General features: G+C 39.3%; 1 protein-coding gene across 1 annotated transcript in view; it reads left to right on the forward strand.

Annotated features, from left to right (window-relative positions):
- Positions 1 to 24877, forward strand: part of GADL1 (glutamate decarboxylase like 1) — an 82688-nt gene that overhangs the window by 42569 nt on the left and 15242 nt on the right. The window contains exons 13-14 of the mRNA XM_027451099.3: positions 1212 to 1263; positions 4295 to 4384. Coding sequence (XP_027306900.2) covers positions 1212 to 1263; positions 4295 to 4384 — 142 coding nt within the window. The remainder of the gene's footprint in view (positions 1 to 1211; positions 1264 to 4294; positions 4385 to 24877) is intronic.

The following is a 24877-nucleotide window of genomic DNA, read 5'->3' on the forward strand; positions in this document are numbered from 1 at the left end:
GCACGTCTGCTGAATCTCAGGCTTTGTGGATACAGCTGTGCTAGTGGTGTCCCTGTGAAGGCAGATTTCAGGCATGTGAATAGGACCAAGGAGGGTTATTCTAACAGTATTTTTCTTCCTCTAGGAGTGAATAAAAGAATTATTTGTGTGATGACCAATAAGGCAGCTGCAGGCAGGGAAGTGCTGAATTAATGAAACAAAAGAGCATATTTATACAAAATCTGTAGTTTAACTGCCTCTGTTTTATTACTGTTAGACAGCAATACCTCTGTGTAGAAGACTAACATTCTGTTGACATGGGAATGCTGTATGAGTTTGAGGTAATTTCTTTGGAGTTTTCGTTGGGAAGGTTTTGAGAGGGCATGTAATTAAAAGAGCCCTAGCTATGACAAACTGTCCTCTTTGCTTCAAAATGCTGGAGTGACATCTGCTAGTGGCAAAGGTGAGGTCATGTTTTAAAAAATTTATAAAAATTGGTGCTGTTTGGATCAAAAGTTTGGATTCAAATCCATCTTTGTACTGAAGGCATTTTTTTATTATTTATTTTTTCCATGCTGACAGGTGAATGATACAAGAAATATTTAGTTTAGTGCATTGTTAGCATAGGACGCCCAGGGATTATTGTGCATCAGCAGAGGCTCACTGAAGGGAAATGTGCACTGTTTTGTAAAGTACAGGACAAGGACAGTAGCAGGAAAACTGACGGTCTTTTGAAGTACGTGGAAACTTAAGTTCTGGGCCAAGATCCTGGTGACAATGGTAATAGTGCAAGAAATGTCAGGGTGACCATGAAATAAGATGGCAGCACAGCATCAGCACTTGAGGAAAAGAGATTGAGGAATTAATTTGTAGAGAACAGCATCAATAGAAATTTGCATCAGGAAAGTTCACAGCCTGATGTAAATAGGATCAATTTGTGCCATGTGGCTCCACTGAAAATCTGTGCCTGAGGACAGAATTTGGCCTCTTCTCAGTACTCCTTGGCTGGTTGTTGCTTTTATTTGTTTCCAGGAGCTGATAGCTACTGTATTTTCACAGCAGGTAGAAATGAGGTTTAACTCTGTGGTTTCTTCAAGTCGGGTGGGGAAATAAAATAAAATAAAATAATAATTAAAAAAAAAAAAGATGTTTATGTGTTTAAGGCCTTTTCTGTTGTTGCCTCTAAGTATTGTATTGTTCAATGTCATAAAACCCTGTGTTTTTAATTACAGATATCTAGTGGAGGAAATTAAGAAAAGAGAGGGATTCCAGCTTCTTCTGGAGGTAAGTGAAAATGGAATTTAACATTTTTTTTGCCTGTTGTTTGTCTTTGTTCTTTTTAGCCAAATGCCATTTCGTATTTGAAGTGTGTAACTTAATAAGTTGTGATGCACAGATGTGCTTGGACACATAGTATGTTCTGTATTCCCTACCACCAGTCTAGCCATTTTCATAGCTTCTGGGCCTGTATTGCCTTAGGGTGTATAAATGGAGCATTTTCCTGTGAAAGAGAAGAGTCTGATTGCAAAAAGGCAGTGCCTGCCAGGCTTACAGATGAGACTGAGTGCTGGAAGAATAATCAGAATATCTTGATCCTAAAATGAACTTTTCATCACTGAAGTCCATATTTTTTCCTTAATTCTATTTCTACATCCATCTTCCTAAAAACTACCAAAAATAAGTAGTTTTCACCCATCTTTGCTAAACCTGTCAGCTTTTTCTCTTATGATGGTTTTGCTTAGGAGAGAGTGAGCAGGGCTAAAGATCTCAATTTTTTCTCCTATCCCCAGCTCTTTGGTAAGTGAGGTTAATATCTTGGGAGGCACTGAAAAGATCTGTCATTTTTAGAACATATAAGTACGTGAAAGACAGCTGGGTGAGTACCATGGGGAGGAAGAGAGCTCATGGAGAACAACAAATGTAATGATGAACCAAATTTTCAAATTTGGTTTACATTTGTTGATCCAATAAGCATTCCAGGTTAGGATGGAATTAATATGAAATTTAAAAACTATTTTATACCACTTGTAAAACTTTTCTGTTTACCTTTGAAAACTGCTAATTTGGAAGTGCATACTGGGAAACTTTACATGAAGGGTGCTGGTAGCAACATATGATTGGCAAATGATGACACAACATATGATGAGTAAAGTGGCAAGTTCATTAAAAAGATAACCCTTCTCTGTTGTGTAGAGCTTAGTGTAGAGGGTAGATCCACCTTAGGTGTGAAAGATGCTGGTGAGAGCAGAGTGTTGTTTGGTTCCTGCAGGAAAAGGACACATGGATTGAGAATAGGATTGGAAGGAGTGCGATAGTATGGGCTATGAGAAGGAGGTTGAGCAAGGGTTAAGAAGAAATTTTCAGGAGCACAGGAGGACAAGCAGTGAGAATTTAAAGAAAGACTGCTGGTAGGCAGCTAGGCCCCATTAAGTGAGTCCTTTATGAACGGAAGTTGGACTTCGGACAAGAAGCTTGGAAGATGATCCTCAGATACATGCAGTGAAAGTCCTGTAGTGAGGACTCTTCTACAGCCTGGAAATGCCAGTTGTGCGTCTGTCATCTTGAACTCCTCTATGGTATAATTGCTTACCTGCTTGGATAAGAGCTGTGAGAAGATGACAAGTAATCATGAAGCGTGGCTGGGGGTAGTTATTTCTTTCTGGGATGAATGGTATTTTCAGAGGGGGATGAAGTTATCTGATGTGTGAAAGGAAACTGAGACAATCAAGGAGGCAATATGATAATATATGCCATCTGCTTAGTCCTGCCATCTGATTTTAAGCAGCTTTAAAATAAACCCTCCAACAGTCAACTAGTGCTTGCATTCATGAGGAAATCGCTGCCTTTTCAGGGTCCGTGTTTGTGTGTACTCAATGCATGCTCTTTGGGGAAAGAAATGGGACTTTAAGCACTGAGCTTTATTTCATTCAATGACAGCAGGTGGCAGGTTTGCAGTTCTGTTCCAGCTGACAACGATATTCTCCTTGATGATTAAATTGTATTTAATGCATTCTTTGAAGTGAGGCGGAAAATGATATGAGCAGTTCTCAGTGCCCTTTCATGAAAGAGCATGTCTCAGCTGGTGGGCTCTCCTCATTCAGGAACTGCCTCAATTGTAAGAGCAGCCGCAGTCACAGTGGGGCAACGAGATGGTGTGACCCAGCTATCAAGCTGCCTTTTAACTTCTTTTTTTTTTTTTTGTTCAGCCATACTAATGAGGATGGTGTGTGTGTTGGGGGGTAGGGGCGTGTTAGTTTATACTCCATGTTGTAATTTAGACCCCAGGTGAATATACTGCATTGAAAACAAGGTAGGTCAACATTAACTGAGTGTTGTTATGGGTAGTATTGGGTGGGACTGGAAAACACATCTATTCATCATGCTCTTGCTATCTGCACAGGTAAAAAATAAAATATAATTCGTTCCAAATTAGCAGGAAATGTAGGCAGATCCTGGGTTGGTCTGCTGGAACATTTTCTCAATCATGTACAAAATAGAAACCTCATAAAACAAAATGCTTTATTTTATAATGCATGATGAACATCCATTCTTCTTGTCAGGAGGCTTGCAGCTAAATCTCCGCTGAGTTTAAAGGCAAATTTGCCCAGGAGGGAAGCAGAGATGTGGAGTCTTTGCTCAAAAGGCCTGCTTAGTTATTGGACAAGATATTTTCAGGCATGTATCATACAAAGCATCCTGAGATTCTTAAAACATGAAATCTGAGAAGGCCAGCACTAACTCCAGAACTACATAGTGGGCTGTATGATATAAAAGGAGAGTAGTCATTCAGTAGAAAAAATGACTAGGTGTGCAAACATTAAATAGTACCAAAAATAATGAGTTTGTGTGTTTTGTGTAAAATGCATCACAGGAAATTTCCCTTCTGAAAAGAAAATGTATTTTTCTCTTTCAACTTCCTTCAGTTTTGAAATCCAAGTTAGCTCTCAATGCCTCTCTTACACTTTTTTTTTTTTTTTTAAACCAAAATTTTTATTAACCAAGGCAAAAGAAGAAATAAAGAAGGAACCCCAGCAGGCTTCCTCTTCCTTCCTTCCTTCCTTCCTTCCTTCCTTCCTTCCTTCCTTCCTTCCTTCCTTCCGACAGGGGGGAGATAAGTGGACAATGTTAAAACTGTTTCTTGTTTCAGAAAAGGGAAACAATCTGTGTTGGAGAAGGAAGTCTTGATTAAAAAGGTGTAAACTCCTTCTGTCCCCCCCGATCCCTCAAATAAAGCACAACTTGCTGATGAGCTGCAATATATATCCCTCTCTCATTTTGTTATATTTCATAAGCAATCACTTCTTCTCTTGTTTAGCCGGAGTATGCAAATGTTTGCTTTTGGTACATTCCACCGAGTTTAAGAAAAATGGAGGATGGACCTGAATTTTGGCAGAAGCTACATGAGGTGAGTGTCACATGAACAGTGTTAGCTTACTGATGTATCTGTATAAGAATGTGAAATAGCCCCTGGCTTTTCCAGACATAAACCTATCAGTGGAATGGTGATTTAATCCTCAAATAGATATTACTAGGATTTTAAAGTTTGTTCCCTATTTAGACAAAGCAAATTATTCTTTTTCTACATGCAAAAAGATGCACACATTTCCAAGTATTCCGCTTACTATCAAAGCTGTTAGCAGATGGCAGAACTGAGAGAAGATGAACAGTCTTGTCTGCATCTCTTGTCTAGACAGAGTATTCATTACCTATTGCAGACACTTAACATTGTCCTTGGAGCTTGTCTTGCATTACTGTAGAAAAGGCAGGTGAGGAAATGCTTAAGAATACATTTCTGATGTTAAACAACCTGTAAATGAAAACAGAAATACAATGGGAAAAACTTCAGTGATGAGCATTTTGGTAACTCTGCCTGCCATTCATATACATCTTGGAAAAAAGTAGCAGTGAAATTTTGAAGTAACAAACTGGGAATAAGTTGTTAAGAATTAATTAGGAAACAATAGACACTGGTATTAATTAAGCTAATTGCTTGCTCCTCCCTGTAGCAACTTCAGTATTCTGCATTTATTTTTTCCCCTAGAATTTCTTACTAGAAATTTAAACTAGAACTTAGATATGTATACCATAGACAGACAAAACATGCATACTTCCTATAGAGGCTGCTTTTCTTCCAGCAGCTTTTCCTTCACAGGAATTGCTTTCAATTTATAGTGGATGCTATTGTCTTTTTTGGGGTGAGGTCTTCCTTAAACCTGTCTGTGTTGTTTTGGAAAGTATATTTAACCCTTGCAGTTCAAAGTTGTTCAAAACCACAGTGTACATTCACTACATTTTCACAAAACATGAATGGATTGTGATCCTTTCATATGGGGCTTACCTTCCTTTTGTTAGAGTGGAAGGCATATACATACATATCTCCTGTACCCATGAGGATTTGGAAAGGGTGCAATGGGAAGGCATAGAAGAAATAATGCTGCACCTACCACCTTTGATTTATGTTTGCAAGTGACAGGACTGAGGAGGGAATGGGTGAGGCACAATGAACGTCTTAGAGCACGTAAATTGTGTGTGATTGAGTGGATTTTTGAGTTCCTGGTTCCTTGCTGGTGCTTCCAGTCAGAGGGTGGGGAATAGATGCCTAACTTTATTATATGTATGGATACAGACAGATTCCTAGCAGGTGTTTTGTGAGGGAGAGATTGTGTGCAGATTCTCCCAAGAACTGAGCACCACTGCAGATCTCAAACATTCTTTTCATTGGCAAGGTGACATATTCCTGATTCTTAATGCCTCTGATGAAGCACTAAGAAAATCAATAAAATTATTTATATCCTAAACTATAACCTCTCCCTCCCCAAACTACCCCACAAAAACAAACAAACAAAAACAAACCAAATGAACAAAACCCAACCAACCAAAACAATGTGTCTTAGCAAAGCAAGACACTGAATGGCACAAATTTCTCTCCCAGGATGATGAGATGGCAAGGGAGGAAATAAATGAAGAGTGCTAGTCGCATTGATTTAGGCACTGCTAGGAATTTGTTGGACATCACAGAACTGAGCTTGTTACAGAACTAGAGGATGTTATTTCACCTCCCTGATACTTGGCAGAGACAGGTCTGGGGTTGCTTTGCCTTTTGGATGCTAGGGTCCAGTTTGGGGCACAACATGCATCAGTGAGCAGAGATGATGACAGCACTGGGTTGTACAAAATAAGGCTGACTTGACTTTTCTAGCTAATGTCAATTTGTTCTGTAAGATTGCTGTTGCAAACACCATAGTCATTATATTAATATTACATTAATCAGTACAGATACATAGGCATGAAGGAATGTACCCTTACTAGCAATGTGTAAGTGATTAGAAGATGCAGCCTGGAGATATTTTTGCATCATGCTATCAGCAGGCAGATGAAGATGTGTACAGTTTCCTGACTGCAAGTGCTTCCTGAATCTTCCCACGTTCACAAAAATGAGCGTTAAATACTTTAGTTCACAACCTGTCTTTCCACACAACATTTTTAACATCACAATTTTTCCGTTTATCCAGAAATCAATCTTCCTTTTTTGTTGACCTGTATATCTGACAATAATTAAGGAAATGTATGTCTTAAAACTCCCTTGAGCAAATGATTGATTTTGTTAAACTGATTGTTCAGCAATATTTTTTCGAATAACATGCTGTCATCGAAGGTTAGTTAAGTGAGCTTTAGTGCTGGTGAAAGTTGATAAGCCAATATCCCTGATCTCAAGTCCTCAGCTTTCTGAAGAATTTGCATAGTCCTTTGCAAAGTAACCCTGAAGGTTTTCTGCTGTTCTGGCTCTTCTCCAGATTTCATGGCCCACTTTATGTGGAAATGTCAGGGCTGACTGGATGACTGGATCACAGTGTGATACCTGATTCTGATGTCAAGTCTTCTAGCTGTCCTACATAAACTGTGTCTATCTGAAGGTGATTTTTTTTTTCTTTTTGGTGTTTTTTTTTTTTTTTTTTTTTTTTTGCTTCTTTTCCTTAAATGAGGGGGCCTTGGACTTTAGGTCTGCCCTTTTCAGAGTCTCCATCATGTAAAATGGAAAGGTGATGGGAAAGAGTGGCATGGACAATTTGCAACAGCCACAAGGTGGTCATGTGAGTCACCACCTAAACACTTTAGAGAACGAGAAACAATATGGTGTTGGTAAAGTAACAACCAGTACAAATGGTACATTATCCTGTTACCCAGTGAAATAGGGAATTCTGTGTACAACTGTGGTCTTACAGCATTTTCATCGCTTGGAATTACAGCAGCAGTTAGCGGTACAGTGAAGCTGGTTCTTTTTTACAGTACAGCAAGGCACTGAAGGCACTGGATGCAGGTGGGTGGTCCGAGATAGTTCATACCCTGAATATTTTGCAGTACTCAGTATGTAGCACGATGTAACCTTGCAATGCAAAGTGGCTTTCAATGTCATTGCTTATAAGTGAAGAGGGATTTCTTCTTGTAGAAACCATATGAATGGCACTCTGTGGTAATTGGGGAGCTACCGTTTAATTCAGCTAGACATATTTGTAAGTGTGGTTGTTTTGTCGTTGCAAAATCGAGGCAGTTACTGCTGACCTGGAGCGACATAATTCATGGATGAAGGAGCCAGACTCGGAATTGCTTTGTTAGTGCTCTATGTGCCCCCTAGTGGTGTTTTTTACTCCTTTCCCTTTTATGAAACGCGGTAAGATTTACTTTGTTTACTGCTGAGGACAATCAACGTGTCACTTAGTCACAGTGAGATAAGCATAACTGGAAATTACAAACCAGAAGTGGAGGTGAGAGAAGTAAAAATTTTCAGCCCAGACAATTCCAATATTCATATTTTATCCATAATTGCAAATACCTTTGCATATTCCTACTTGTAACAATCTTCTCTTCAAAAATTCAAAGGTTCAGAAATTCATCTCATGCTGGAATGTCTCCAGGTGATGCAGAACCAGATGATTATTAGTAATACTATCTCTGAAAGGCTTTCTGGAGGCATGGGGTGTGCTAGGGCACAAGAAGAGTTTGGAGGGATAAGTCTAGAACTATTGCCATCCTACTGGTAACCCAGCCAGCCAGCCATGCATTATATGTTCTGGATCAGCGTGTAGTCTGCTCAAACTCATTGTGGTCTAGAGGATTAAGATGGAGATGCAGAAGTAGCTCTCTTTAACAGAGCCCCTTCTACTGAGCCTACTGGAGCCTGGCCTTGCCAAAAAGTCTGGAGTGTAAAAGTAGGTAGACTGCTGCATGTTAAATATTGCTCAGAAAAGAAAGCTAGTAGTACTTATTGCCAAGTATTGAAGTTCTCAAAATGGGGGTTAAAAAACTTTTAGTAGGTTCCTGGTCCATCTTTTACACTTTACTAAACTTTACCTACTCTGTAGTTCTAAACAACACATATTGGAATATTGGTTTTCCAAAGCAGGAAAGCTTTTGTACATTGTTGTTAGTTTCAATTACTCAAAATTCTAGCATCTCAGTCTTGGATTTTTTTATTTTTTTTTTTAATGTTTATTTTTGGCCCTATTTTGGATTTTTGGCCGAAGAATGCAAAACTTATTGGTAACGTTAGAAGGCTCGAGATACAATTTCATAATGAGACCTCTATAGCTTGGAATGTCATTTTGGCCCCTCCCTTCTTCCACTCAGTAAAAGGTAACGTCCTTCCTCTTAAGAATATGATGTCTGCTAACTGAAGGTATATTTGTAAAATAGCCTGTCATGCTGACTGGTGTTTTGATACATTTATATAATGAGAGGTTTCATATCAAAGCAGTAATATAAGGAGGTTGAAGTGGTGTTGCCTTGGCAACCTCTGAATCTTGTGGTCTTTGTGGTATAAATCAAACACTAATCAAGGACCCGATTCAATATTCTCTATATATTCAAAATATCTATTGACTATGGTAATAGGTTTGAATGGGAAGGGAAAACAACACCTTCAACAAATTGCATTAATAAAGTTTGCCCTCAATATATTGTAACAGCTAGAGAAAAATGGCATAGATTATAACCATGGCATTAAATGCAGAGGGCCCAGTTTGATGCACAAGATAGGTTCCTAAAATGTCACTGCAGCTATATTTCCACTTAAGATTTGTATTCAAGACGTTGTCAGTAAAATGCCTGGCATCCTTGCATAAAGTACTTTGTGTTATTTTTACATTTGAACAACAAAATACTTAACTATTTTAATGTGTGTTAAAAGCGTAGTATATGAAACCTGTTGCTATGAATTATTCTCACATGAATAATTTTTATGGTAACAAGTATCCTTACTGACTCTAGCTTCTAGCTCTCCTTGACATGAGTTTCTTTGGAGAGCCACATCAAATGACAGGGAAATCAATGGTAAAATTTACACAGAAGTATATGGGAGTTAAATTGGCTAAATCATTGTGACTGACAGCTCTGGAGATGTTCATCAGTCATTTGTGAATACTGTATGCTGATCTAATTGTTTCTGTTCCCATGTGTTTTCTTGTTGCGTTGAATTAATGTAATCATATAGAAATGCATTTGGACAAGAATAGAGAGAAAAAGAATGGGTCAAGGTGTGTTTGTTTGTTTGTTTTTCCAAACGTATGTGAAGAGATGGTACCATGACTTTTTTGCCTTCTCTCAAAGCCACCTACAAATCTGTTGTGAACTTCAAGAAAAAAGACTCTACAAGTAAAAGAGATTGCTTTAGTAGGTTTAGAGGTCTAAAAAGAAATACCTTCCAGGGGGATGGATGATCATTTCAAAGAACCAGATGGGGATCTTCCAGAGAGGTTGTCTGAGGAATCTTGGTTTGTAAGGGAAATCTTCATAGTCAAAAATTCCAGCTTCATCCTCTATGACTTGAGGCAGATACTCAACGAGGAGGTGGCACAGCTTCCCTCCAACTTAAGCACAGAGGAAGTCCCAGATCATGACTCAAGCAACCTAAAGTCAAATCCACCCTTTGGAAAGAGTTGTCTCTCCTCATTATTTGAGAGAGGAAATTTAGAGATGCCAGGATCCCAGAATGGATGCCTTAGTTCATAGACACAAATAAGGAGAATGCAGTACCAAGTCTTGAGTATGTGGCCTAAAACAGGCCTTCATTTCACCAGCCCTTGAAGAGAAGAGCTGCAAAATTTCCTAACTCAATGGGCCCAACTGAATTCTCTATTTTATGTTCAGGGGAGGCAGAACAGCAGCATTCTTGGAGAGGTGAGAGCAGGAGGCCCAGCTGAGGCAGGGCTGCAGGCAAGTACCACAGGGAGAGAGGCACAGTAAGCCCTGAAACCACAAAATGAGTAATACAGTAATAAGCAGGACTTATGTTGTAGTATGGCTATTTCTCAGGAGAGAATGGTGCTCAGAAAATCAATAGTAAAATGTCACTTGTTAAAGTAACAACATCTCTTATTTTGCAATTAATTGTACATAATATGCAGTAGTAGATGAATAAAATCTTTGTAGTTTAGCTGCATATAAATTATTGTTATTGTTAAGCAGAGAGATTTAGGCTCTGATAAATGAGAAGAAACAATGCAATGAGCTGTAATAGTACAGGCAAATTATAGCACTGTGTTAGTACCTTGTTAATGAGGGATTTGCACACTTCCCTTTTCATATGTATTTTCTGCAGTTTTATATGACTCAGCAGTACAAAAGTATTTGCAGCTGTTAATTAAAGAAGAGATTTAGCATGACTTTGTTTTAACTGTCTCATCTGTAGGTATGAATTGCAAGAACATAAAAATATTATGCCTTTAAAAATGTATTAATTCAAAATATAATACTTTGTTTTCTGACTGGCAATCTGCACATACCTGGAGTTTATGACTTTGCTCCATGTTATATTTATTCATGCTTGAGTACTGAAGTAGTAGCACTAGACTAAGGGGCCAGATTCACTGCTAAAGTCTCTTATCAGTAGAATTAGGGATCAATACTTTTAATATTAACAGTGCCGATCTCGTGTTAGACCTGGATGCTCGCAGCACTCCAGTATGTATATTACTTTGGTGGAATTGTACGCCTGCTTAACTTTCAGTCTCCATGCAATGGTTTGGGAGACTGTTGACCAACTCTCAAACTTGCTCTTCGTGATGTTGGCTGGCATATCAAATGGGAAATAGAAGGAAGGTATATTTGTGTCAATGCATTGTATCCTACAGTAGAGGTAATAAGACAAGGAACGATGTGAACTGCTTCCAGCCTGTGCTTTCTGCAGTAGTACTAAGTGGTATTTTAGTAATTCATGATGTGGCATTTGTAGAGATTTCTGTTACAGAAATCTTTACTTTTTTTTTTTTTTTTTTTTTTTTTTTTTTTTTAGGTCAGAGAAAACTTTTCATTGAGATAAATAGGCAAGAATCAATATCAGTAAAAGAGTTGATTAAAAAGAGTTGATAATTACCTTCCAATTCATTTCACCCATCCAATTTCTGTCCTTTGGATAGCTGGCTATTTCTTTTCTATCCCCTCAGTCCCTTCCTAGACTTGTAATACCAGGTTATAGCTGGAACTGATGATATTTACATTCTATCCAGCAACAATAACATATCTGGCAACAAAGCATTTCTACTGTAAGAAGACTGTTACACAGCTTCTAAAACTACCCCTCAATTCTCAGAACAAAGAAAAGAAACCCAAATGGCTTTGCTGCTGTACTGTTTACCAGATGAGAGTGCAGGGCAACTTTTGTCAGAGACTTAACGTTGAGCTGTGCATGTTCAGGGCCCACTGGGGACTGAAGTCTATTGATCCCTAGTGCTCAGCCTACAAAAACGATCGAAGCTGTGGGGAAGGAGTCTGCTGCAGCTCCATCTGTTGCATTCAGGCTGAACAAGGATTTCCTCTTCCCCAAGCCACCTGCAGAGCAAGATTGCTCAGATCTCCAGAGGTGAAGTAGGTTTCACACTAGTCGTTTTCTTGCTTGAAATTCTTTAAAGGATAATGGAGGGTCCGATCATTTCTCTGTGTGATAATACACATAATGACATGAAATGAAGCGGGGGTGAGGGGGAATGGACAAAGTGGAGAAAAATATTGTGAGGAAATAAAATCGTGAGACTGACAGATCCAAAGCAAAGAACCCAGTCTTTCAAGGAGATCAATGCAGGATGTATTTTCATCACAGTATGTAAGGCTGTGTAGCCGACTCAAATGCTAGGAGCAGTATAGCCGTGTAAGTATGGCGCGTAGTTAAGGTTAAAACTATCTCACTAGGAGTAGTTAGCTAACAGGACTGTTCTTTCAGGACCCAAGCAAATCACCCCACCTATAGTGGGGTATGTTTTGTGTAGATGTACTCCCTTCTTACAGAGGAACCACAAGTTCAACTTCTCCACTGCCCTAATTTTTCATGCTGTCTTACTGAAACCTAGGGGTCTTCTAACTATCCATTCAGATACAGAAAACAAACAAGTAGATTTCAAGCACTTGCATTTCTAAAAGCTTTGCATACAATAAATCTTTCTGTTTACATATACATGTAGAAAACATCTAAAGAGGCTCATTTTCAAACTGAGATCACAGAAGCAAAGGGCAAATGGAGCAGTGGAAATCTTTGTTAGAAGATTGTTTATGCCTTTGTTAGAAGTCTTGCTGATTACAGAATGAACAGGATTGGAAAACTAAACTCAATTTCTTCAAAAAAAGTTTTTTTTTTTTTTTTTTGGGGGGGGGGGGGGGGGAGGGGGATTAAATGGAAGTTGGCACAGTTCAAACAAATTAAGTAGGCAGGTGGTGACATACCTCAGAAAATTGTCCTTTCCACATTTGTGAAAAATTGGAAAAATATCTAAGATATCTAAGTGCTTCTAATTTGGAGATAATGGTCATCATCATGATTACACTAGGGTAAAACTGAAGTATTGAAATGGTGTATCTAATCATGAATGACCAAGGTAGAAAAGAAAAATAATGATCATTCCTGTGAACGTAAGAACAAAGAATAATTTAATATTCTCTATTACAGCTAGCTGGTCCTTAAGCTAGTATGCAGAATAGCTAATCTGAAAACTAATTCAACCTTGTAATGTTTTTTATAAGCAAATGTTAAACAATTTTAAGAGGATAGGAAGCCAAAGGGAATTTAGACTAAATCTCTCCCACTAGTTAAGCCTTGTTGCATATTTGAAAGGCAGGTAAATTAATGATGAATTATCAATATGGTACAGATAAATAAGGGAAAAAAGGTATGGATGTAAGAATTTCTAGCATCTGTGCATTTCTTTGCACTAAGAGCACTCCAACACGTTATCCTTATTTGTATCTCTTGTCATTTCAGAATAGCATAATAAAAATAAACACTTTATATTTTGAATCATGCTGCCACACAGAACAATATTGCATTTTTGTTCATTACTGCTATAGAAATGAAAAATTACATATTTCGTAATGCAATACTACGAGACTTTTCAGAATCATTCACATGCACATTTTGAATATAAATGTGTGTGCACGCTCATGCATATATATGTTTATGATTGCGTATATATTTACATATTGGGATCATCTAAAAACCATTCTTGAAAAGGGGAGGGATAAAATAAGGCATAGTATTGAATTAAGTGTATTTTTAGAAAAACTTGTTAATGTAATCATACAATCATAGAATAGTCGAAGTAGGAAGGGACTTTTAGAGGCCATTTGGTCCAAACCCACTGCTCAGGTAGGGACATCTAGGGCCAGTTGCCCAGAAGATTTTGGAGATCTCCAAGGAGGGAGACTCCACAACCTCTCTGGGCAACCTTTGTCAGTGCTATCACCTTCACAGTAAATGAGATGAAGTGTTTCCTGATGTTCAGAAAGAACCTCTTGTGTTGCAGTTTGTGCCCATTACCTCTTTTCCTGGCACTGGGCACCACTGAAAAGAGCCTGGTTCCATCTCTGCACCCTTCCTTCAGGTATTTATATACCTCGTAAGGTCCCCCCTGAGCCTTCTCTTCTTTTGGTTGAACAGTCCCAGCTCTCCCTTCATGAGGTTCTTGTCAGCCAATTTCTCCAGCCTTTTGAGGTTAAAAAAAATCTGTTGTCTGCATGTTCAAATTTCTGTTAAACATGGTCAACATTTTTGGTATTTTAAGTCTTTGTTGGCTACCTTTGTAAAAACAAACAAACAATAACAAAAACCCAACACAAAAGCAAATACCTCCTCATCCCTTGCAAATATACACTTTCTGAGACATGGTAACCTTTAAATCTATGGTTTATTCTTTGAGAAAAATGTAGTATGACTTTTTAGCCTATTTACAGTCAAATATTTTCCATTCTGAGATTTGCTTATAGCCATAGCAAACTGCTCTACTCTTGATATATTTTGTTGGCTTCCACTAGTGCATCCACATTCCGGACTGTGCTCCTTGTTTGCCCAAACAACACGTATTTTCCTCTGCTTAATAAGACTAATTACTCTTCCTTTCCTTTGCTTCCTTTTGGAATTAGAACATATTGACTAATATTTTAAATGGCCTTTTGTGCTTGCCTGTGAAGAGAACTGCTTTTAATAAGAAAGCTGAACTTGAAGACATTTAACACAGTTAATTTAGTTCTGGTTAACCCTATTGACTATGTTCTTAAAAAGCAGCACTCTGTTCCTACATATCTGTGCACCACTTCATTATGCTCTCTCAGTGCCATATGCACATTAATAACCAATGATGGAAGAAAAAAAAAGTTTGAGTTACAGGCTGAACTCCAAACTACAGCTTTTCTGAAAGTGTCATAGATCACGTTTAATAGCCTGTGGATCAAAATGAAACCCAATATACATCACAGGGTAACTCAATAATTGAAGCATCCCAGGAATGTCTAAGTACTGGAGTCCTGAGGTCACTAGAAGCTTCATTCTGTGCTCAGTTTTTACCTGAATAAGCACTGTCCCCTCTCCCCGTCATCTTTTCTTTCTATAGCAAATGGTAATCATATTTTAATGCACTTAAATGATTTTACATGACATTTTGGAGGACAATGAACTCTCTTGTCTTCCCCTTCCTCCTCCCTTTTTTCTGTCAAATGAGAAAAACAGTCATTCAGAGGTATTGGCATTTCTGAGTTTTCAGTACATGTGGATTGCAGCTATCTCCTTTCTGTGCTAGGTGTCTGCAGAATGGTCCCACAAGGGCACTGAACATGGGCTCTGGGTCTGTGAAGCTGATCTGCACACCAGTTCTGAATTTCCTCCTTTTGGGGGCTCTCCAAAGCATCCAAACTGGTCCCTTGGTGCTGTGAATGCAGTAATTTGCAACCCTGGGGCTGCACAGGTGGTACTGTGTGGGTAGGGGGGAGCACACTTAGGAAAGCAGCAGTTACAGAAGGGTTTTATAGACTCTGTGGTTTACATAGGGGATAAATTTCATTCCTATGTGAAAGGTGGAAGGAAGGTTGAATTTCATAGCATCCTACTGACATAAAAACTAGGAATGTAACCGTAAAAAGCCTGGCCAAACTGAGGCCCTTGGGCCTTTCTTGAGTTGCGTTCACAGGGCTCCAGTACCAGGACTGTACCATATGACTGTAGCAGAGCTGGGCTGGTGCAGGGTGTGCTGGTTTGTCCTGAGCCCTAGGGCCCTTAGAAGTAACGACACAGCCATGCAGCCCAGGCCAGTCCCATCCTGCTGTAGGCGCCAGTACTCCCCAATGCATTTTAGCTGCTCCTAGAGCTGCCCTTTCTGCAGCTGTCTGCTCTGTGGTTCCCCAGCTCTGTGAGGATTTTGGAGAGCTGCTCAAAGAACCCAAGGTTCTGTCTTTTCTGATATACGGTGGGACTTTGAACTCAGTGGGGTTGATGACTGATGAATGCAAATAAGGGAATAACAGATGATTTTTAGGTGAACACTTCCAGTGAACATTCCGGGAATGATGAGATGATTGTCCAGCAGCTCTGGTCTGATACATGATCATTATATATATTCCCTATTCTTGCTAATATTTGCTATTCCAGCACTGTAGGATTTATGTAGGATAAAAGTAATGCCTGTCCCTCTCACTGAGAATCTCACTGAGAGTCAAAACAAAGAAGGCAGCTAAGCAAAAACTATTTTTGGTAATTGTTTCAGTGCCAATGCATTTCTTAGTTTTGCACTCAGCAAACTGCAGTGTTCTATGGAAACCACCAGCTCTTGGTTTGCACCTTGTCAGTGCAGCCTCTCCCTCTGCAAGGGCGTGGTAACAGGAGATTCTCCGAATGCTTTCAATATTTTATGAAGGTCCTTGAATATCAGAAGTTGCAGGCGGGCTAATGACAATCTCATGAATGAATAATGACTGCCAGTGTGGTCTGTTGGTCACGGCTTTTTAGACAAACCCTTTCTACGCTACACAATAAAGTTTCCTCTAGTTACAAATCTTTCTAGTGGCATTGTTGCCATTCTGCCCTGCCAGCTGGTGCCTGCTGTGGTATCTGAATGAACAAAGAGTTTTCTAGCATTCTATTGTTTTTGGTGTGTTTAATAAATAACAGCAATGAATTGGCTATAGTGCAATAATAGTGATTACAAGATTAATAGTACAGTGATTTTTCTGGTCACTTTATAGGGAATTGGACAGAAGGAAAATATAATCTGAATTCCATCCATAGTTAATGGACCCCTGCAGCATGACCTGATATGTTTTTGATGGAAAACTAGATAAGATACCTTTTTGCCTAGTCAGCCAGAAAACAGCAGCTGCTTAACAGTAAAAGCCTTTATTTTACTTCAGAATTAAAGGCAGACTTCTGCTGTAGTCTGAAGCCTGGGCAGCAGTTTCAGCACTGTCTTAACCTATTTGGAGAAATATTTGATTGTATTTGTTATATCAGGTATAAGCAGGGAGCTCCTGTGATGTATGGGCATGAGGGCATATGCAGCATTTTTGGAAAAGAATGACAGATATCCAAGGGTTGCAAATGTCTGATCAAAGGGTTGTGAATGGTTGTGTTGGGGTACAGGAGAAACATTTATGGCTTTACACTTCTGTGCGTGCTGGGCAGCTTGTGTAGATTTTGTGGAAGAGCAGCAGTGCATGGAAATGTTCTTGCTTTGTCCCTCTTCGTCCAGATGATGCATTTTTTTGGAGGGGCACCAGAGCAGGAGTACAGGTACTGTAGAGGAAAGCATGTTCTCTGCCAAGGAAGAGCAATGAAGTTGTTGTGTTTTCCCTGCCATTCCCGTCTCTCTTCCCTTTCCTACACCTTCTGCAGCATCAGTTCTTTATCACTACAGTGTTCGTGTTCTTGCCCTCTGAATTGACATCTCTTTCTACGCTGGGAGACACTCGTGTCTGGACAAGGGATGTCCAGAGATCTGTAGAAAGACATCAGCTGGCTTTACCTTTTTTCCTTGAAAGGATGCTTCAACTGTGCTTGTGCTGGACAGGAATTTATGAGCCCTTATTTATTGAGCTTTATATTCCAGCATGTGAATTATGAAACTAAATGAAAAGCTACAGGTGATTTGCACCTAGCCATGAAACTGAAGCCTACAGTCAAAAAGAATGGAAGGACAAAAGCAACTACAAAAGCAACTACAACAAAAAACAACTCTGTGTTTTGGGGACTTCTCCCTGGGAAGCCCCTTGACTTTCTACAAGGACATCTTACAGAAGGGCATCTATTCTTGACTAGAAAAAATCAAGGAATGGCAAAACTGCCATTTTCCTTGGCACCTCCTTTCAATGGTCAATTAGCCTTTCTGTATAAAAGGAGATTGGGAAGGGATGAAAAAATACCTTTACAAAATAAAATAGCCTTCCCTAGTCTATTCTTCCACCCTCACATACTCACAAGTTGTCATCAAGTCACCACTCACTCTTATTTATAAGCTAAATAGATTCACATCTTTAAGCTTTCATTGGCCATTGAATCACTTCTGTGGATGTCATCAACATTCTTCCAGTTTTTCATTATCATTAAAAAAATAAAAATAAACATCTGAACTCTGTATTGTTGCCAGTACCTGAGTGTCTGATACAGTATGTGGGGGAAAACTGCCTCCTTAATACTTATGTACTTGTTCATAGCAATCACAGATCATACTAACTTCTTTCTTCTGTTTTTCTTTGGGAGCTCAAGCTGATGAGGCTTTGCAAAATACATACAAAGTAATGGTGAATACTGAAATGAAACCTTTTTTACATGTATGTTTTTGTATACATGACTATTTCAGGAACAAAAGAATTTGTGTAGACACTTTTAATTTCCCCTCCCCACCCCCTGGTTGGGACTGGGAGAGTAATGAGTGGTGCTGGGATCTGGGGATCCATGTTTAAGGTCAGCCCCAACCAATTTAAAGCATCCAGGTATATGACCTAATTACAAAACTTTGTTGTTTGTCTTTTGGAACTTTTAAGAGCTGATTTGGGGTGTGATGTAGAATGAAAAGAATTGCTGAGAACTCAGTTCTTAGTTTCTTGTCAGGAAGGATTCTTGGTTTCTGATAGGTGACCTGGAAGTCCATATAAATTTTGATATTTTTTTTGTTGACTACTACAGTTTTCAGAGTCATTATCTTTAAGATAGTCATCTGTCCTTAGCTGAGTCTATTATTTTTTTTTTCCCCGTAATGCATAGCTTACCTTTTGGCTATATTAAAAAACTGTCATTAGAGTGGATTTGAGCACATCATGGCTGTGCAATTGCCTGTCTGCCTGTTTTCTTCATTTACGAGCCTCTTGCTCATGAATAGTATCAGCTGTCATTTATTGACTTCCAGAAAATTAACAATACGGATTAGCATCAAGACTAATCTCGATCTCTGTGGAGCCTCACTAGCAACTGCGTTTGATTAATGCTCTATTTGCTGCATGTGGAGATCTGCTAGTTATTCAAATCTTGCTTAGTTTTACTTTATTACTGTTATGTAGTCCTTTTTTTCTTTTTCTCTTTCTTTTTCTTATTTTCTTTTTCCTGGGTGCTGTTGCTGTGTGGATTTTTCCTGCTATTTTTCATCTAAATGGCTTTTGTAAGGCTTTCTTATTAGTGCTTTGTGCGAGTAACTCATTGAGAAACTTGTAATATCAGCAAAATAGTGAAGGCAGGCTGACCCCAAAAATGGCATTCGGCAAAGATATAAATGTAACTAAACACAAAAGGCTGAGTTTAAAATTTGTTTATGTCAATTTTAAAATAACTATATATTCGTACCCTTTAGTTCATTATAAATTAAATTAGGGATGAGTGTTTCCTTTGTTTTACTTTGCCCCTCTCTTTGCCACTTCTAATCCTGGTGCTTGTATTCTGAAATTTTCTTATTATCCCAAAATGTATGCAAAGATTCAGCTTTTTTCAGTTTTGGGTACAAGCCATCCAGGCCTGTGGATCTGAAAATTTGCCCTCACTAGATGTTTAACATCCCAATAGCTGCTAATGACTTGGAAAGTTCATCAGCTTTGTGGGAATCCTTCATTCTGCTCCCTCCCTGCAGAAATGAAAAGCTTATTGAACACTTCTGCCTCGTCTACAGTTTTAACGATTAACCACGGCTTGGGCTTCGCTCATCCCTAACATACATACTTACCTACTTAAGATGTTTCTTCTTTTCTTAATCCCGTCAATCAAAGATTCCTTTTTCTTCTGATAAATTTTCTCCATGTCACATTTGTATTGATTGCTATCTGATCCGTTTCCCCTTTTCAACTTGTTAAATATTGCTTTGCTGCCTTTGCTTTGCCAATGAACCAGGATGGACTTTTAGATAAAGCTGTCTTCTTTCTTGATTGAAAGATTGCAGCTTTTGCCCTTCTAATCTCTTTTAAAAGAGCTGTAAGCTTTCATCTATTTTCTACCTGAAATTCTCTGGAAATTAAGACTTTTGAAAGGCCCTCTTTGATTGGGAGCATCCTTTTCTTTTGCCTGCACTGCGCCAGGATGTGATCAGTTCACAGAGGCTGATTTTTTGACCAGTGACAGTGTCTCTGTGCCCCAGCGTGGTTGAAAATGAAGATGTAACATACTGGGTGCGCTCCACACCCTTGCTGGTGAGTTGGGACAGGATGCAGTGCTGTATAAAACTTGCTTGTGGACCTTGCTGGGGACAGTCTGGTTGTGCTGGGTCAGCGTAAGTGACAGTGGGATGTGGGGAATGGGGAACCAAGGGAAGGCACGGTCAGCGCTGGGTACTGCGTATCTTAGGCACTTGAATAATGTCAGGGTTCATTTAATTACATGCAGTTTTCCACAGAGACTCAGTAAGAAGTGTCTATCCTCATGAATCGGGTTCATTTTCACAATCAATGGTAGCTACAAGTAGTTGCGTTGACCTGGAAGGTTTGTTGCCCAAGCCGCCAAAGCAGTCTGCAGGAATTGTTTTGGGGTTGGTGGTTAGGACCTGGCTGTAGGACTGGTACTGTGTGCCCTACTCTGGAACCTATATACTGAAAATATATAGTGCAGGTAGCTGTGCCTGAGCCCAGAGCTCAAGCTTTCTGACCCAGCTGAGTGGGGAGCTACCCATGCATTTGGGGATTGCGTCTTGAACACTTATTTCCAGTAGCTAGTTTTAAGCCATCGCTAGCAGTAAGCCAAGGCGACCATCGGGGGGCACCAGAACAACAGTAATATGTTTGAACTGCTAATTAGTGCACACACTGCTAATGTCTGTTTGGTGCACTCAGAAAAGGAAAAACAACAACTATGTTTGAGGAGAGGAGGAAATATCTTCCAGTTCTTAAATCAACATAATTTCCATAGTGATACTGCTAGCTCTGCTTTGAAGGCACGGACTGTTAGAGTGAACTACAGCAAGCATGAATTATCTCCTGCTTCCCAGGCAGCACGAGATTTTTCTTCTTTCTCTCCTTCTCCCTCCCTCCCTTCTTTCCTCCCCTCTTTCTTTCTTTTTCTTTCTTTTAATCCTTCATATAAAAATACATATTACTTACAAGATCTAGAGTTAGAAAGTAGATATTTTGAATAAATATCTCTGAGAGGTCAGTGTCTAATAAAAACATGAAATTGTGCTTGTAAAGATTTTACAGTTCTCTGCTTCCCAGGCATTTGGATTGTGCTCTGCGAGGTCTGAATCCCACGATGAGGCAGTACAGTTTTAACAGCAGTTGCATGCTGAGTGACAGTTCAGCTGATGCTCTGAACTTGAGACTCCATCTATATGGATTTTGGCATGGACAGATATTGTGTAGCAGTGGCTGAAGGCTGCAGGGAAATCACGGTGTCAAAGTGTCTTTGCCTGCTCCTTAACCTGACCTCACAAGGACGATGAGGAGCATGCCTGCCTTTTAGTGTGGGGAAGAGCAGTACTTTTCCTTTGAAAAAAGAAGGCTGTACTGTAGGCAAAGACTTATTGCAAGCGTGTCTTCTGTAACATCCTGAGATTCCTCCTGGTAATCTTTGATGAAATATTGCATGATTATTATTTAATTCTGAAGGTGTGACCCTGTTTCAATAAAGACATGTCTTTTTTTGTTTTGTTCTGATTTTGCCTTTTAAAGTTCCTCAGTAAAGGTATCAAGTTCCTGTGTGTTAAGTCACAGCATGCTTTCTGAAAGACAAGACTACTAGCCAAGATCTGACCTTGCTTGGCTGGTGCTATTGGAAAAATTGTCCAGGTTTTCCTCACTGTCCAGTTGCCTTACAGATTTACCAGTCTTGAGGTAGTGTCCATTTTGCATGACTCAGTGTTGAGCCCACAATTACTCAGAATATGGGTTTTATCCATAACAATACACACAGTCTGTTTTTGTAAGTGAAAAATTTTGCAAATAATATTTCTGACAGTCTTGACAAAAAACAAACAAACAAAAAAAAACAGATGATAATGACATAGATATAACATTTAGATACTGAGACTTGAAAATGTTCCTGACGTGAAACCATGTTGCTTTTTCTCACTAAGTAGTTTGGCTTGAAGAAAGGTCTTCACCATGCAGATCTTGCCTTTATATCTCTTGACCATCACCGTCACAGCACCACCGTGTAGAAAACAGTGTCATTATGCAACATCTGGCTTTCATCAGGCAGCTCAGGATGCCTGGAAATTTCTGCGTTCTCAAACTCACTAAGCCCATCTAAGGTCTTCTAAAAATGATGAAAGGAACTGTTAATCCCGCTGCTGTTTACCTTGAAATCAGTCTCTCCCTGAATTTGTGCAGTTCCTCACTTTCTGCACTAGATGGTGATCAAAAGCAACCCATGCCGGGTTCTGTCTTGGCCTCCCGTCTGTTGACAGAGGATAATGAAAGTACATGAGACTGACCATTTTTCCTGCCAGCTTTTAAAGTTTTTCTCTGTCCCCGAGTAATTAATCTTTTTGGCAGAATCCTCTTAAAGTAGAAGTGAAAGTCTTTAGTGGCATTGCTAATTTCTAATATCATATTGAACCTGTGATTTTTAAATTACTTGATAAACACATAGGAAGCATTTTTTGCCATTGTCATCACCAAATATTCATAAAATATCCCGTATCTTCAAGATAGGATTAGATATAATACAGAAAGTCAAATATGCCAGTTTTCAGAATAGTTGCTACAGACCCAAACCCAGTTGCTGAATGTAAAAATTGAGTACCGGTGCTTAGTACAAGGTAGTAACAGGGAAGGGGGAGCACTGCTCTGAAAATGTGCTTACAGATTTTTATAAGGTTAAAAACAAACTAAAGAGAATCCATCTCTGTACATCCCACTCCAAAATTATAAAAACTGCACTAGTCCTGTACCTTGGGAATAGTGTTGGCTTCAAAGGGAAAAAATGCAAGATGTATTTTGCATTATGTAACTGGAAAAATGAAGTCCTCTGAAGAAAATCAGTCCAAAAATGCTCATTTTACAAAAAAAAAAAAAAAAAAAAAAAAAAAAAAAAAAAAAAAAGAGTAATTTTCAGGTATTGGAGTCTGGTAGATGGATTTAGACAGATTAGAAACATGGGAAAGGCTACTTCAATAGTGCTTAGAGTGATGGTTTTTAGAAAATATCAAAGGTGCAGTGTTTAGGTAGTAGGAGAATGTGCAATGCACTGGACTTGTGTGATCTGTACAGTAGACACACAGTTGAAAGAAGGAGGGTGTCAGATTAAAATAAGTCTTAATAGCTGGGAGGGTTTATTTTTGTCTTGTGCTTATCTCTTTAAGTGAAGCAGCAAAAGCATGACTCAGGGCTAGTTACTGTCATGCATGCATCCTTCCTCTGGTGGGATTAAAGCTGGTTGAACCAGCCCTCTTGCTCCAGCTGGGAGACAGTCCCATGGGGGGTGGCTATGGCAAAAGATACAGTGCTGTGGGAAGGTGAACTATTGATGCACAGTGTATGGCTTAAATTAGGCATTGAGAATCCTCTGTTTCTCTTACTGAGCAGGACACACACGCTCAGTCCTGAGGTCTTGTCCCAGGAGCTGGATAAAGAGGTCTCCCGTGGTCAATAACCTCAAGTTTAATATTTGCAACTCTTTGTGACTGCTACAAGGCAGTGAAGACACAGATGATCAGCCGATAGGAAGCTGGAGAGCAATAAATAAGTATCTATTCACAGGCGATTGTAGGGTTAAAAAAGAGCAAAAGGAAATTTGATGCAGCTACAACATGTTTTACACTGGTGATGTGTGTAGCAATGAGGAAACGCATGGCAAAGCCAGATTCCAGACAACTGAGTTGATGATATGATTCATACACTTACTTTTTAACTCAGCACTCAGCCTGATTATAATGAGAATCATCTGAGGGAAGTAAAATAACAACAGTTTGAAGCTTGTAGGAGGGCACTAGCCTGCAGCCATGCTAGATGCAGAGGACCATGTCAATTGCTCTGCAGCATGTTGGAGAAATGGAGGTTATGCTGTGAACTAGATGGAGTTTTTTCTTTGCCTTGTGTTTTTGTGTTTGTGTTTTTTTCTTTTCTTTTCTTTTTTTTTTCGAGGAGTCCTCTGTTAGTCTGACTTTTGTTCTAGCTTGGTCCTCCATGGCTGCATGGATGTACTTGTATGCATGTAATATATGCAAGCATATAGCCTGTGTATAGATGAAAACTGGATCGTTGCATGTACACACAGCCAGCTTGGCAGCTGTGCACCAAAGGGATTTGCATGCACTCAACTTACAAAAACTGGCTCTGAATGTATGAAGGGAAGTAACGTCAAGAGAGTCGAGGCACACCCTTAGTATGGTATTAGCACGTATTCTCACAACTGTTCTTGGTTAAAGATGGTTCTCCCTCAAACAGAATCAGAACTGCAAATCTCATTTTGTCTCATTCTGTACATTTTAAGTTTCTGAGCTCAGTGACCTTACAATACAATATGATAATGAGGTAAAAGCCTATGCGAATTTTATCCTAGTCTGAAGTTCTTCATTTCATTTGTGGCAGATGAAGATCCCCACATACATTTAAAAGGCAGAGTTTTCTAATGATCAGTATGCATGTGTGGGACCAACGGGACACTTCTGGGATCAAATGCAAATGAGTTCTTTTTTTATAGGAAATGATTCAAAGCACATGTCCCTGCAGTTTCAGTGAAAATTGTCACCCGTCAATTGCCAATGACAGAAAAGACTTCAGAGCAGTAGCAATGCAGTGCAGTGTCAGAAAATGGCTGAATCCAGGTGCCCTGGGAACCCAGGGGGATATCTCCTTTTCTAGCCTGATAGGTATGAGGCCACTGTGGTTCTCTGTCCCTGGGTCCTTAGAGTACACGTACTCACGTACTCATTTCAATATGAATACAGACTGTGAAAGCAGGACCTCACAGTCCTGACTTTTGGGGTACATACACACACACACACAAAATACACAGCTGGCCACACAAAGAGCAGCGTCTTTACTGGCATCAAAACATTTATAGCAATCATACAAACAAGAACAGTATGAACCACCCAATTCTCTTTAGCTGATCAGGACTCAAATCTAGTGGGATAAATACATGCATATTATGGTCTCTCTGGTCACTGGTCTTAGGTCTTGAGTCTATCCAGTTGCTGGTACCTGGATCTGCAAACCCTGCAGGTCGCAGGTACTCAGACCT

Source organism: Anas platyrhynchos, chromosome 2 (genome assembly GCF_047663525.1).
Source record: "Anas platyrhynchos isolate ZD024472 breed Pekin duck chromosome 2, IASCAAS_PekinDuck_T2T, whole genome shotgun sequence".
Classification (NCBI taxonomy): domain Eukaryota; kingdom Metazoa; phylum Chordata; class Aves; order Anseriformes; family Anatidae; genus Anas; species Anas platyrhynchos.